Below are 15,320 nucleotides of genomic sequence, written 5' to 3' on the forward strand. Positions count from 1 at the left end.
GCTGCAGTGAGCATCCATTTACGGTGCACAGCCATTGTTTTGGTATGGTGTGTGTGTGTGTGTGTGTGTGTGTGTGTGTGTGTGTGTGTGTGTGTGTGTGTGTCAGTGGGCTCAGTTCCTACTGGCCTGAGTCCACCCCAAGTCAGGAGGGATTGAAGCAAGGCAGAACCACTCCATCATCTTTAACTCACAAGTGGCCTCAGCTAATGGGGGTGTTTGTGTGTCTTTGCCCACAGTGACCTCAAATTTCCAGCTGCACCCCCCCCCCCCCCTCCACAGTTAGCTCCCATTTGGATGGTCGACAGGTAATCAGTCTCTTTCAATTTGCTGTGGATGAGCAATTACTGCATTTGATTAAAGTATCAGCACTGACACTGCTGATGTAGCTTCCTTAGTGATGCGTTACTGGTCCCCTTTCATCAAACATTCATAGTAAGAGTCGATCTTAAACTGCTGAACACGTTTTTTATGATAATGCAGTATTGACCAGGAGCTTCTTAGCTCAGAAAGGCTTTGCTAAAGAGGCTTTTGAGAGCCTGATTATGAATGATTCGTAGGATCAAGCACTGAAAACTTAAAGTTACAGGCAGAGGGACATGATCATTAGTGCTGGAAGGAGAGGCACAGAAGAGTAGCTTTCTCCTGCCATCTGGTGGTTTGTAGAGGGACTGCTGAGCTAAATGAACTGAAAATCTAAAGTGAGAGGGACAACAGTGAGATTGGCCTCCCAGTCTACATCTTACACCTGCAGCCTGAGAGCAAAACCTGCAGACTCTACCCAGGTCTGTAAAACCACAACAAACACCACATTTATTCTGGTAAAAAATAATCTTTTCTTTTGCATTTATCTTTAAAACATTTTCTGTTCTGCATTTTACACTAATGCTGAGTAAATATAACAATAATATTCTTTAAACTGTTATTCGGTTCGGTAAAGAAATGATTCAGGGTTTGAAAACCGATGTGTTTATTTCAAATAACAGATGTAAAGTCTTCAGTACAAACGGATAAAACAGGAAATTGACTTAATACTTTAAAAAAAGAGATGAATGAAATATTTCAAAAAAGTGAAGAGCAGCAACATACTCACAGTACTAGAGAGGGTCCCCTGTCAATGTGAAGACCTTGGACCACAAATCAAAAAGCTTAGTCCTCACATTATGTATCTGCATAGATTTTACTATGATTGTCTACAAATAAGTAGATGTCAGGTAAAAAAACATATTTGCACTCACACTCAAGTCTAAAAATACACAAAGGCAGTAAGTGGCTCATTACAAGTTCTAGTTTTGTGGTTTTAGGTGACTGCACCTTTAAGGTCACAGTGTTTCCCTGTGGAGCTGAGCTGGATGTGAAGGAAACCACATCTGCGGATTTTAGTTTCCTCTCATTGTTCTACAAACAACAAGTGACATTCATGTGCGATATGTGAATAAAACCTTCACATGCAGCATGAAGCAGATGTTAAGCACGTTTCAAATTATGACCAATGATAATAGTTTGGGTTGAATTTACAGGATCAGTATATTCCAGCTCCTGGTCAGTGTGTTTGTTTGCACCTTAACAGTGTATGGCACTGCATTACAAGCATTTCTCATTACATATTTATGTTGGTTTATATACAAAACTTAGTAGCACCATGAAGTATTATTCTAGTAATACCAGCACATGGGTAGTAAATGTAATTACTGTGAATATTGCAACTTGTTGTGAAAAAATATTTATAATTTAGTAATTATTATATATATTTATTTTTATATAGATATAGTGATTGCAGTTAAGAAATTACTTCCCTGATATGAAGTTAAAGAAAATAAAGGAATAATAATACAGTAACTGCTGGGTATTTTCTGATTAACTTATAATTTACAGTTTGTACCCACAACTATGAAGTCTGTGTACAAACGAATACTCTCTATTAGGTCCTATGAAATAACATGGTAAATAAACATTTTAAATATTTCTTTGTACTCACAATATGTATCACCAAACACTAGTCTTAAATAGTTTTTTAAACTGAATTCTTGAAAACAAACTTTTTGAAAATGTTCCTTTAAATTTGATTTAAAAGTGACCAACTAACTATGTGACTGGGCTGAACCCTGGCTGATAATATCTGCCTGTTTATTTATCTGAGCTCTGTTGGACTGAAAACATTGATTTCAGTAGCTTTAAGGTTACAGATGTGCATGAGACCAGCAGAGGGCTGGTGAAAGAAAAGTGTGACAGTGAAGAAACAACTCTCCCCTCAGCACAGCTTTATCTAAGGCACTTTATAGCACAGGCTAAAAGCTTTCAGCTCACACTGGTGTTTGTCTTACATGTTAAACTGGATCCTCTATCACAGCCAGCAGTTTTCCAAATGCAAAGATGAGCACTCTCAAGACACAGCGACTCTGATGTCCATCCTCAGTCACAGTGTCTGGAGCTTTACGTTCTCTGTCTGACCTTCAAATCCGCTGAGGATTCACACCAGCTGCCTTTACCTTCCATCCAAACGGTTCTAACCTTTTGGGTGCTGCTTGCATCATCTTAACGGGTCTTGTCTCTGTGTCACCTCAGAGCTCCACAGTTCGTAGGTGACCACGGGAGGAAACTGCAGCCAGCACGCTCTGAGGCAAACACTCAGACTGCTCTACGGTGCTGCCACAACAGGACCAGTGGGGCTTCCCGGGGTGTCCCTTATGACCGTGACCGCAGCCTTTAAATCCTCCTGCAGTTACACAAACAGTTTGAGAGAGCAGCATTAGCGCTTGAAGTCTTTCTAGGAAGGAAAGATGAACGACAGGGAGAGGGAGCAAAAACCTAAAAAATAAGGGACCTTGAAGTGTGTGGCATTGCACAGAACAGGAACAGGAATATATTTCTACTTTATGACAGAATTGCTAGAAATCATTATCACTCCGCAATTTACATTGCTACTTTCACTTCTCTCTGACTCTTGTATTTTAAGCATTTCCTGTATTAACCACAGTGGCTTTCAGTAGTAAATCTTCCTGTAAAATCTCTGCAGATGAATTGAGAACATAGGTCAGACCCATTTTTGCATAATGAAGTCATTCTATTACAAAAGCACAGATAATAAACTGTCATTTAAGCAATGGCAGCATGTTTGTTGTTCATGTCCATGGTCCTTCTCATATTTTAAAGGTCTCTTCCATGTACCTGGCATAGTTCCTGGGCAGCCACAGCGAGCCTCTTTGGCTCCTCCACTGGAGCAGAAGGAGCAGCAGTGAAATGTACCACTGTGATGTCTGACCTTCCTCTTCACGTTCAAGACGAATGGGGAACCCTAAAGGAAGAGATGGCAAAGAGTCTGTCAGGTGATGCTTCTGTCTGTCTGGCTCGACAACAGCTGAAAAGTGGCTGGATTCTGTTAAGTCAGGATGTTAAAGTCTTTTCACAAGTCTTTACATTTTCTTTATGGACATAGACATAATAAAGAAGATTTAGCCACAGATTCCCTGCATTCTCATCTTTTCTAGTGACAAACCTAAGTTGGGTTTGTACCTTAACATGTTGGGCTTTGACACAAACCCACACAGAGTAAGGTCCCGGGACCTCAGGTGTGTATGAAACCCTGTAGGATCCATCGTTGTTGTCAAGCACTGCTGTGTCCACTGTGCTGAAGGAAAAGACCAAAAATAAAGTATGACTAAATATACAAAACTGATCATTTCTGTCACACCTAAAGTAATATTAAGAGCACCAGTCTCTTGTATTTCATTTCCTCTCACTCTTTCCTTCCCACATTTCCCAGAATCAGTGACACCCACTGCGGAAAAGGCGTTTGTGTGCTGGGTGGGTCAGTGAGGGTGAGCCTTCACTAACCAAAAACACAAAAATAGCAGAGTGCACAGGTGTGCAGTGCTCTGTTGACCGACTCTGAGCAGCTGTGTGGCCAAAAACCTTCATCAAACTTGATCCCAAAACAGCAGCACTTCACCAATAACAAAAAGCATCTGCACAAACCGAACAGATGTGTTATAGATGTTATCTGCTTTTTAATTTTCTAGGCTGTAAATCACATCATATGACCTGTAAGCAGCAATGCTTAGGAAATACCAACAAAGCCTTGTGCTCACCAGTTTTGCTTCTCTTTGTGGACAATGCTGACCACGACGTGCTCTCCACCTCGGGCCACCTGCTCTCCAGCTGAGTCTCGGCACACCAGGGTGAAGCAACCCTGCTGGCCCTCTCTGCCCTGCTGTAAACCTGTGACCATGAGGGGTGACAATTTAAAGGCCCAGATAGCTGAGAACAAAAATAAATACAACAATTGAACCTTGCAGACATATATAATTGTTGAAAATGTGCAGAGACTCAATCAACCACACAGGCATTAGTGAGGATGAGGCTGACTGCTGTTACGTTTTACTACAAAACCAGTTCTTTTGTATATGAAACACCAACAAACACAAGCACAAACAAATGTACCAGAAAAAGTAGCAGTAAGGCCTCTTTTCACTCAAACACACAAGTTACTAGTGATGCCAAAAAATTCTCTCTGACCCATGTGGACAGATAAGAAAAGCTTGTTGCAACGCACAGACATAAACACACTTGGAAACACTTGTTTCTCCAAGTTTTACCAGTGATCCTGCACAGACACATCACATTAAAAGAGGCACTTTAACAGTCAGTGACAAACACTTGACCCAGTCACACACACACAAACAACCCCCCTCACTGAGTGATGCTTACTGCTGCTTACATAAGCCATTTTGACCCTAAACATATGCTGGTTGCAGTCAGTCTAAGTGTGGCTTCAGGCTCAGCTGGGAATCAGAGCTGCTGACCAGAGTTACTGAAAACCTCACATGATTATTTAGTGTTTCATTAACCTGCTCTGCTGTGTGCTGGGGGACTATCTGCTGTCGTAATTCAGCTAACACCATTTGTGTTCACATAGATGATTAATGTTGCTTTGCCTTTGCACTTTCTCAGAATCTATTATCCATTTGATAACTAATGATCCTGCACTTTTCATCTGTTATTATTCAGTGTTTCCCAGTAGCTGTAGCTGCAGGGACATCTGTTTGGATTCTGCAGGAGTTGTTACTTTTGGAAATGAAACTCATATATATATATATGTATATATGTATATATGAGTGTGTTTGGGAGCACTGTTCATCTGTGCTCTAAAGTCTAATTCACCACAACCTTCTTATCACAGGGAGAGGGGATAATCATCAGTAAGCCTCTGTTATCGCTGCTTTCTAATAGGCAGCACAGACATTTGTCCTTTATCTTCTCTCTTAAATAATGGGGGAATGGCGGACAAGCAAATTAAAGTCAGAAAGCGCTGGTTTTGTTGATAGAGTGATAGTGTGGAGTTATGTCACACAATCCTCCATACAAAAGGAGAACTCGTAACAGCACGTCCTAAGAAGAGGAAGTGTGGATAAATGGAAGGTCACAGAGGTCAAAATTCTTTATATGGCCCAGACCAAAAAGTACACACAAACGGACACACATGCAAACAAAGACTGAACACAAAACATGGCAGATCGATGATTAGTGAGCATATTTGTTCTCCGACATCCAGAGGATTTGCCATAAATGCCTTCATCTGTTTGCTTTTCATGTCAAACATACTGTGGGCAAACTATTACATAAGGATTTCACAGAATTAAGCTGCTACCGTTCTCTGTGTGCTGCGTGTCTGTGTTACAAGGGTGTGATCTCAGGGTGTGACAACAACTACATGGCATTACTATACTTTTATATGCTCAAATGAAAAAATTAATAAAACCTTGGCACACAGTTGTGTATCATTTTTGAATATTTTGAATTACGGTTAAGTTGCAAGACTGGCAGTCATTAAAACGGGCAGAAACATTCATTTATTTCAGCTTGATCTACCTGGGGATGTTGCCCACTGAAGGAACATGTGTGTTTTTCTTTATTATGAACCGCTGGAGGTTAAACCGCAGGTGTTTTGTCTTGATAAAACAGTCAGTGTTGTCACTTGAACATGTCCTGTAGCCACTTGTTTTCCTTTCCTTCTCTTTTTACATTGAGTGTGTCAGTGTGTCCTGCCTTCAGGCCTGTTGAGTCATCCTGACATTCCTTCAGTCCCAAAAGTATTTCCATCTTTGAGCCAAAGCACCAACAGTCTAAGTTAGTCTGTACTGTTCCCAACCCCTCCCCCTAAACTTTACTTCATCCTCAGTCCCTCTGGATCCTCACACATCTGCCCACATGTATCTTTAAAATAAAATATAGTGAGATCACAAACAGCCACATCATCCCGATAACTAAGGTACTAATTCCTCCTTTCAAAACTCCCGTTAGTGGTTTACCTTCCCCTTCGATGGTGCATTTGCAGAGGTCCACAGTTTTAGAGTTGATCACTCCAACCACTGGGTAGCCCTCGACCTCCCCTGCTGGCTCTTGGGGCATGAAGCAGATGCTGCTGCCGTCATCGGGCGCCACACTTGCCGGATCGGGGTCGTAGCTGCTCTCGGACAGGCTGGTCAGTCTCCTCAGGGTCACTGTTTTGGCGCTGAGGATCTCAACATCTGAGCCGCAGCTCAGCAATCTCTCAGCAAACTCCACACTCCCTCGCACGTCCAGCAGAGCCTGCTGCAGCTGCGCCCTCTGCAGGTGGAGCTGGTTTCTGTCAAGCAGAGAGGGTGTGAGCTTCTTCTGCACTACGTACTCCGGTGGCATGTACTATCGGTTCTTCTGGGCAAATACAGTACACCTAATTCTCCATGAAATACAAAATCAAAACATGTGGTGTAGTGGATGTACATTTAAATAAACACTGTTAATTTTTAACCACAGTGTGGTAAACAGATCTAGTGCTCAGACTTCTGGCTTTGTCTGTATATAAAGAAGTACTTACTGTGGTTTAACACATGGAAGCAGATTAGTTTCTGGGTGGGGTGTATTAGATTAATTATTATTATCTTTTTCTGTCTCAACAGGGAGCTCAGAAGCTAAGGCAGAGCAGCATCACTGTCAACTGACAACGTGTACACCTGTGTGTGTGTGTGTGAGTGAAAAGACTGTCCTATTATATTTAGTCATATATATATAATAGTTCTTGTCTGTGCTGACCTGCGCTGAACACGAAGTTCCTCCAGGTGACGCAGCAGAGACAGGCAGTGTGTTTCCACAGCGCAGGCATAGCTTCGTGCAAACGCTCTCACCTCGTTCGCTGTTGCATCAACCCGTGCCTGCAAAGCCTCCTGGGAAACTTCCACCTGTAAAAGAGCGGTGTCTTGAATATGACGTTGCATTATAAGTTTCCTGACATTTGAAACAACAATCAAACATGACAAGTATTTTATATGCCATCAGGTCTTCTGTCTGATGTTGTGCTGTATATTCAAACTAGAACAAGAAGGTGATTGTGAGGTATTGTGTTAATCACATTATGTCACTAGTAAAAACTAAAACAAACAAAATGCTTCACCTTCGCTCCATCCTCAATGTTAACTCTATGGAAATCTGTTAAACACAGGCAATCATTTTTTTTTCTGCTGCACCTTCTGCAGTGACCCCTCCAGACGCTCCAGGCGAGGTCGCAGGTGCACAGTGATCAGCTGTCGGATGCGGTCTCCATGGCGATCGAGAACATCCTGCGCGGGACAGCAGCGGTGGTCACGGTGCAGCGTGCCGGCACACTCCCGGCAGACTGGCAGGTCACAGGGCTGACAGAAGAGCCGGAGCTCCTGACCCGGGTGGAGGGAGCAGAGGACGGGGCGGCAGAGACGTCCACGGGATCTCAGCTCCTCCAGACCCTGAATGGAGTGAGACGCTGTTCGCTTCTGGCGCCTGCAGACAGCAGAGAGTCTGTAAGCGCGAATCAAAATCCTGTTCAAACACATATATGTTTAAAATGCTGCTGGAGATCAGATGTTTCCTGATCCTGGCTGCAGGAGAAGAGACCATGACCTCAGCCTCAAAACCAGAGTAGAACCTCACACATACTGCAGCTGTGTCTGGGACAGCATCGAATAAAACAGACAGCAGAAACATTAGAAAGAGAAGGAGCAGAACAGAATAATGAATAAGAGAATAACTTAATAAAAACTCTCAGTGAGCTGGACGGCAGTGAGATAGACTAACGCAGACATAAAGTAAATTAAATAGAGTGGGTCCAGTTTATAAGTAAAATCAAACAGGGCTCAACAGAGAGTTTGACCATTAGTTCCTAAGAATAATAATAATCATCATCATCATCATCATCGAGCACTTTCTCTTATTTTCTGACTATATTTTAGAGTTTTTGAGTGAACTCATAAATGAAAACAGAAAACTAAGAACTAAAAGCACCTGATATTATATATTAGGACACTAAAACATGACTAAAGCGTGATGAGCCTGTGCAGCTGTACCTGTGCGCCTGGCAGCAGAACTCGCACAGGTTTACGCTGCAGACGTCGCAGCGACTCTCGGCGTCTCCTTCGCCGCACAGGTCGCATCCCAGGGGGCCGTGCGTCACCAGGGTCTCCAGGAAAACCTCGTCCAGGGCCAGGTGGTCGGTGCTCAGCCCGGCCGGTCCCGACGGGGGAATGTCCACCTCGGAGTCGCAGTCGGGACAGAGCACCGTGACAGTGACGGCGGCTCGGTCCGCCTCACTCCTGTCGTCCTGTGGCACATTCCGGTGGTTACGCGAAGACACCGAGAAGGGCTCCAGCTGGCCCACACAGTCGGAGCAGAAGGTGTGCAGGCAGGGCAGGATTTTAGGGTCTCGGTATAAGCGTTTACACACGTTACAAACTGCTCTCGGGTTCACCAAAGCTCCGTTCGGTTCGGGTTCAGAGTTTACCGTCGTGCTTTCCGTCCGTTCACGCTGAGACATCGTCGGTGTTTGGTCTCAAAGAAGCGAATAGCACCATAAAACCATAAAACCGACCGAGCTCCACAAATCTGCCAGAGCCGAAACAAACGTCGGTTCCTCTATAAAACACCGCTCACATGAAACATAACTAACTTCACTTTGTGCCTACATCTGTTCACCTTCCCCTCCTGATCAAACTTCCATAGGAAAGTCCAACTCCAGGAAAAGTTGGCTGCTCAATGGGACATATGACCTCACTGACTACCAGACCAATAGGAAACCTCTCACGGCCTATCAGGGTGGTCCAGAGACCTTCCAGAGCTCTCTACCCTCAGTCTGGGACTTGGACTATCCCCATCTACTGGCAGGACAGACCAACATGTTTCCTGTGACTTCCTCTTTGGAGGAAACGTTGTTTCCTATTGCGTAATAACAGCAAACGTGCCCACGTAACAAAGTCAAGGCAGCTTTATTTACACAACACACACACACACAGGCAACCTAAAGGGTTTTACAGGGAAAAGTAATAAGCAAACCAGAATAAAATGAATGAGGACAAAAAGAGATTCAATCGTGTTGAAATAAAATACATGAGACTAAATTAAAAGAGAAGAATCAGGGCCCTCACGATAATAAACTAATGACTTTCCCCAAATGCAACAAAGGAAAGAAAAGCACAGCAGAGAAATCTACCAAAGTGTGGATTCACAGGACGGTTAGGTACATTTGAATGTACAGTATTTAAAATATTAAATATTTAAAATATATAATATAGTTAGCTCAGATAATAGATGCAGAGGATACTGATCATGCTCAGGTAAGATGATGCCCATAAGGAAGAAGCAGCATTGTAGGTGAAGTATGTGCTTCCCTGAACACCAGAGTCTGAAAAATATGAAAGCAAACAGATTTTTTCAAATGTATGTATAATACTAATACTAATAATGATAATAATAATAATAATAGGTTTTTTGTTTATATTCCTGAATATATTACACTGTTTAAGTAAATTCCTGCTATATTCAATTAATATGATTCTTTTATTAATTTAGTGTTGCAGCAGCATTAAGTTGAGGGACAGATGAAATCAAAGCATAAAAGTATAAGATATTTATTCTTATTATAAGATATTTATATTTAATCCCTAGTTTACATCCTACATTTCCCACAATGCAACAAAACAGAGTTTTTCATTAGACCCTCTGCGTGCCTGTCATGGTGAACACCAATGTCGTTCAGCCTCCACACTGCCCTGTGTCCTTGGGTTAACATGAAGACATAATCTGAGATAACTGTTACTAACAATCTGAAAGTAAACACAGCGTCATGGGAGACGTTATGCAACGCTCTGTTCCTCCTGATGAGTAACCTCAACCTTCTGTGTTGAAACAGTCTTTCTCTACCATACCCTGCTTTGACCTTTGGCAGCAGTCAGCATGCCAATCCACAGGACGTAAACACAGGAAGTAAATGCAGGAAGAATACAGGTTTACCTGTTGTAGTTACTTTAGAGACAGCAGTCACCAGGTCATTTCCAATCGTGCAGCTGTAGGTGGCGCTGGTGTTGACTGGGTGCAGTGTGCTGGCGACACTAAAGATCCCTGCAGAGTTTTCTGTGAGGATTGTGCTTCCCTGCAGGACCTTTCCATCAAAGTCCGACCACATCACGTTTGGTTTAGGGAACCACCTGCTTGCCTCAGCACCCAGGGTGCCATTTGAGAGTGTAAATGTGGGGGCTGTAAAAGCTGAAGCAATGAAAGTGATGAAAACAATAATCTATTTCATTTTTGAAGGCCAACATCATTCAGTAGTTACACTCACAAGGTTGGAAAGATTCAAAAAAGAAAATACATTAAGGAGAGGAACCCAATGGTTGTTTACTACATTATCATGTAAGCTGCTATACAGCATTTATTAAATGTATGAAGCCTTTAAATGCTTAAATAAGGATGGTTCAACATTTCACCAGTTTTCTTAGGGATATAGGTTTTAAAGTAAACCCACAATGAAACTGGAAAGACTCATCCTACCTGCTGTTCTCAGGTGAATGTTGACCTTCCCCCCACCATCAGAGGAGACGATAGTGCAGGTGTACTCCCCCTCGTCAGTGCTTTTCACATTCCTCAGCAGCAGGGAGGCGTTGCCCGTGGGTAAACCGGTGGAAAACAGTTGTGTTCTCTCTTTGAACTGTGAGTCCTGGCCCGTAAGGTCTGGAGCTCCATTCACATACTTGTAAACAAGTCCCTTCGTGTCCTTCTTCTCCCAGATGACTGACAGTTGTCTGACACTGGTTTGTGGGTTTGCTGTGTTAAGATAACAGCTGAGCAGCTCATCACCACCGAGGTTTGCGATGGGTGTTGTGTTGGAGCTCATCACCTCAGACGAGGCGTCTGTGGGATGAGAACAGACAGACTCAGAATAGAGAACACTGTGGATTATTAGACCTAACATGGGGAATTATTATTGTAGTCTCATTTGTTCATGAGCTCAAATGTATTGGAAACCTATTAGCTTAGAATAATAACATTTTCGGCACAAATAGAACGTTTTTCTGCTGAAGTACTGTGAGTGTTAATCTTCAGAAATTATTCAAAGACGAGCTACAGCTGATATGCTCAAACTTCATAGGAAGATGGCTGCATATATCAGATGTGGCTTTTGTTACCCCTTAGATTCAGAAGAAGGGGGACTGTCACCGAAACATTAGCTCAAAGTTTTAAAATAAAGTCTACGTATCTTCTGTGTGCTCTTTTATGATTTGGACTCCTGACCTTCCACCACAGAGTAATCCTACTCTCGCTCTTCCTGAAACTTTTCTACATGTAGTAAAAAAAAAAACTGCTTTGAGCAACTTGGTGGTGTCTTGTGAACCAGTGGAATGAGTATTAGACAAACACATTATGTGCCGAACACACCCAGTATCACCTCAGTACTAACAGACAGCAAAACTCACACCAGGATCTCACAATGATCACTTGGTCTTACTTGAGAAAGCCAAGGCTAAGATGAGGATGATGAGCGCCGCAACGACGAAGATGAGGGTCACCATGCTACACACACACACACACACACACACAGAGAAACACAAACACAGGAGAGTGTAAGGAAACGGGCTGACAGCTCTGATTCAATTCAACTTCCCAGCAAACAAGATAAGACTTCTCTCTTATTATAGAAACTAGTACACACCCAGTGGGGAAAAACAATAGTCAGATCCTTCACTTAACTAAAGTCAATAAACAAGAATGTAAAAATACCAATTTAGAAATGGACGAATTAAAAATAAGATCTTTGCAAATGTCTATCATTTGTCAATGAGAATGGGGGGGGGGGGGGCAGTATATTATTAGATTAATATTATCATGCATGATTGTGCTCACCACCTTAATGTTGCAGCTGGTGCTTATAATTGGACTTAACATACTGTAGGGTAGCCTGTGAATTTAACACCTTATGATTGTACTGTGTTCTGTATTATATATCTCAAACATAACTAGTAACTAAAGTGTTCAGATAAATGTAGTGGAGCAAAAGTGCAATAGTTTCCTCTGACATGCAGTGAAGTCACAGTATGAGGTAGCAGAAAATGGAAATACTCAAATATTACTCCAAATTGTACTAAAGTATAGTACTTGAGTAAATATACTTAGGTACTTACAACCACTGTTTAATATAATGTCTTACATGAATACTATTAGCAAAATGTACTTGTAACAGCCTGTTCTGCAGAAAAATGTTCTCTAGGAACAAAATATTACAGTTCAGCGGTCACTGATGCAGCATTTGTATAAACAGCATTTTATTGTTGTAGGTGGTCAAGGTAAATGTGAAATCTGAAACATAAACCAGCAAACATAGCTGTCAAATAAAGCGGAGCACCAACAAAAGTAACGCAACATTTATCTCTGCACAGCAGAAGTAAAAAATACTATGAGATTAAAGCACTCAAGAAAAGTCGAAGTAACTCAGAACTGCACTTTAGTGCATATTTGATTAAATGCAGTTTTTCACCAGCTACATGTAAACAGATATTCAAACATTATGCCGTACGTGTAGAATATGATCTGTCCCAGCGTGGCCATGGCTGCTCACAAAACCTCTTGGGAAAAACCAACGTGATCCTGTTGTCAGAGGTCCAGTCATAGCATTCCTCCCAACCCTGCACTGCTTCTCCAGAAATAATTTCCACGCTACTAAAAGCACACGCTCTACTTGCACAGTAAGGCTGTCTAATGTTTATCCAATTTTGTCTTCTGCACAGCACTTTAAACACATCACCATGAGTAAATATTGTCTTTAAGGCGTAGGCTTCATATTTGTTCACATGCCTTGATCACAGTAGTTTTTTTTGCCTATTAAAATAAAGGTGCGTACTACTACATGCCTTATATGAGAAAAAGACTAACTTAGTAGCTTTTTTAGTTTTCTAGAAAAACATTTGTTGTGTTTGAAATATGGTGAAAATGTACTGTAACTATAAAATGGATTCTTTTTCTCCAAAACTTTTTTGGAGAGATGTCCACATATCCATGGGCAGGTGAGTAAAAGTTAGAAATAAATGATCTGAAATAACACGTGAATAATAACGTGAAGTTTCTCTGTAGCTGTGGTCACTGAGGCTTTTGTTGGCCAATATCTGGGGTTCCCAATAGAAGTGAAAGACAGGCGTTAGCAGTTATTTAACCTTAATTAAAAGCACAGACGTATCATCTGCACAGTGTTAAGTCTTAATGCAAAAACAACTGATACATTATTAAATATTCTATTATTGGATTTTTAATACTGGTGCATCAATCGGTTTGCAGCATTTTACTGTTGTGCTGGTGGAGATGGAGCCAGTTCTAGCTACTTACTGCTGCTTATGTACTGTAATATTATTTAAAGCAGTTGGGCTCCTCCAAATGGTCACAAGAGGAATCTGAAAGAAAAAAAGAAAAGCGCACTCTGTCATTTTAAAAGTCTCTTTAACGTGTCTGACAATTTGTCTTCCACTGATTCATAGTCATGAACAGCTAAAACCTGAGGCCAGGGGCCCCACACAGCTGCTGCCTTATGCTTTATTTATAACAACAGCAAATTTTAATGTGAAAAGTAACTTCTGTTGTGGAGTAAAACATGTAATGTCTCCCTGCAAGTGAGTGGAGTAGAAGTGTAATGCACACAAGTCAAACTGTGCTCATCACCAGGTTTAGTACACTGATAATGTGAATGAGGCACAAAAAGACAACCAGCATGTGAAAGCATAAAAAGGAACCGTGAAGGGTTGGACCAACCTCAGGTCTGCATGTGACAGATGATATGATGAAATATGAAATTGCACATTAACGTCAATAACAGCATGACTGTGGGAAATAAGAAACAGTTTTTATTTTAGTTTCATCTCCATGAGCTTCAGACAAACTGAATGAACATCCAGCAAAGATGCTGCTGCATCAAAGCGGATGGTGACCTTTATTTACTGTATGTTATGGTTGTAAATAATCTCAAAGTGTTAAACCATTAAATCAAACGATGTACATCGTTTCCACTGTTTGCTTTGAAGTACAGTGACACCTGCTCTTGCAAAGTGCCAGACAGTGAAAACAATCTCAGTTAGGTGGAGAAGATAATGAATCAGTGTGTTTAAAATAGATATGCAGCGCTGCAAAACAAAAACCTTCATGTCATTATGAGCTGAGGTTAAGATTTCTTCATTATTCTCTGCATCACACGTTTTCAAGACTAAACTACCAGTTTGGGGGTTTTATTATACAGATAAACAAAAAATAGAAAAAAAAGGTGTTAAACCACAACAACAGGATGGTGATGTTTTATTATTGTCACTTTTTCTGAAGGAGAAAACTCCATTTTACTGGTTATACTGGCACTTCAGAGGTACTTAAACTGGTAAAGCAGACTAGATGGTGCATAAGATTCAAAATACAACCCACAAATTAACAACCACCGGTTCTAGTTTATTGGTTCTTGAAACATTTTGATCTTCACCTGGTAAATGACCCGTAAAAATAACCAGAGTTTGGATGAAGATTATTTATTGAGCGTAATTTCCAGGAACAATTACAGCTCTTTGGGAAAAACCTCTTGACTAATTTGAGAAGTGAAAATGTACAGTAGTGTCATTGTGAAAGCTGAAGGTTGGCACATTGTGGCTAACTGCAGTCACATTGTGATCCCTAACCATGTATTTATGGTGAACTATGCAAAGCATATAAATATTGCTTTATGATGGTGGAAGAGAGAGCATCACCCACTGGAACATGATAAAACAAGTGGAGCGGCTTTGACTCACATCATTTTCATTGGTCCTTTATCTTAAATTTAACCATTTGCAATCAGCATGGATCACGTTTCTCTTGATTTTCTTCCAAAATTTTTCGAAGCAGTAAAAAACGCTGTGGGTATGCTCCTGCTGATTGTCCTCTTCTACGTTCTGCAGTACATTTTTGACATGCATTTTGTATGTTCATGCAGACCAGGTATACATCCTAATGGGATAATGTACTTATTATTGCCTCCTCTCATC

At 41.4% G+C, this 15,320-nt stretch overlaps 2 protein-coding genes across 2 annotated transcripts; both read right to left on the minus strand.

Annotated features, from left to right (window-relative positions):
* Positions 1-2,021: 2,021 nt before the first annotated feature.
* On the minus strand, positions 2,022-9,137 carry trim45 (tripartite motif containing 45). The gene is made up of 8 exons (XM_026296250.2): positions 8,352-9,137; positions 7,500-7,788; positions 7,069-7,214; positions 6,306-6,622; positions 4,086-4,215; positions 3,511-3,625; positions 3,166-3,292; positions 2,022-2,713 (listed from the first exon to the last, which is right to left on the minus strand). The coding sequence occupies exons 1-8, from the start codon at positions 8,816-8,818 to the stop codon at positions 2,559-2,561; spliced, it is 1,746 nt and encodes a 581-aa protein (XP_026152035.1). The 5' UTR covers positions 8,819-9,137; the 3' UTR covers positions 2,022-2,558.
* Positions 9,138-9,477: 340 nt separating this feature from the next.
* Positions 9,478-13,017, minus strand: vtcn1 (V-set domain containing T cell activation inhibitor 1). Its single transcript, XM_026296251.1, has 5 exons — positions 12,848-13,017; positions 11,783-11,847; positions 10,828-11,187; positions 10,291-10,542; positions 9,478-9,682 (listed from the first exon to the last, which is right to left on the minus strand). The coding sequence occupies exons 1-5, from the start codon at positions 12,877-12,879 to the stop codon at positions 9,573-9,575; spliced, it is 819 nt and encodes a 272-aa protein (XP_026152036.1). The 5' UTR covers positions 12,880-13,017; the 3' UTR covers positions 9,478-9,572.
* Between the last annotated feature and the right edge of the window lie 2,303 nt (positions 13,018-15,320).

The sequence above is a fragment of the Mastacembelus armatus genome, chromosome 21 (genome assembly GCF_900324485.2).
Source record: "Mastacembelus armatus chromosome 21, fMasArm1.2, whole genome shotgun sequence".
NCBI lineage: Eukaryota > Metazoa > Chordata > Actinopteri > Synbranchiformes > Mastacembelidae > Mastacembelus > Mastacembelus armatus.

Coding starts and splice junctions, on each gene's coding strand:
- trim45 (XM_026296250.2), bottom strand. CDS start 8,818: ATGTCTCAGCGTGAACGGACGGAAAGCACGACGGTAAACTCTGAACCC. Junction 7,789..8,351: donor TTCTGCTGCCAGGCGCACAG/GTACAGCTGCAC, acceptor TGCTGTCTGCAG/GCGCCAGAAGCGAACAGCGT. Junction 2,714..3,165: donor CTGCCCAGGAACTATGCCAG/GTACATGGAAGA, acceptor GTGTAACTGCAG/GAGGATTTAAAGGCTGCGGT.
- vtcn1 (XM_026296251.1), bottom strand. CDS start 12,879: ATGGCCACGCTGGGACAGATCATATTCTACAC. Junction 11,848..12,847: donor GGACAGATCATATTCTACAC/GTACGGCATAAT, acceptor GTGTGTGTGTAG/CATGGTGACCCTCATCTTCG. Junction 9,683..10,290: donor CTCTAAAGTAACTACAACAG/GTAAACCTGTAT, acceptor CATATTTTTCAG/ACTCTGGTGTTCAGGGAAGC.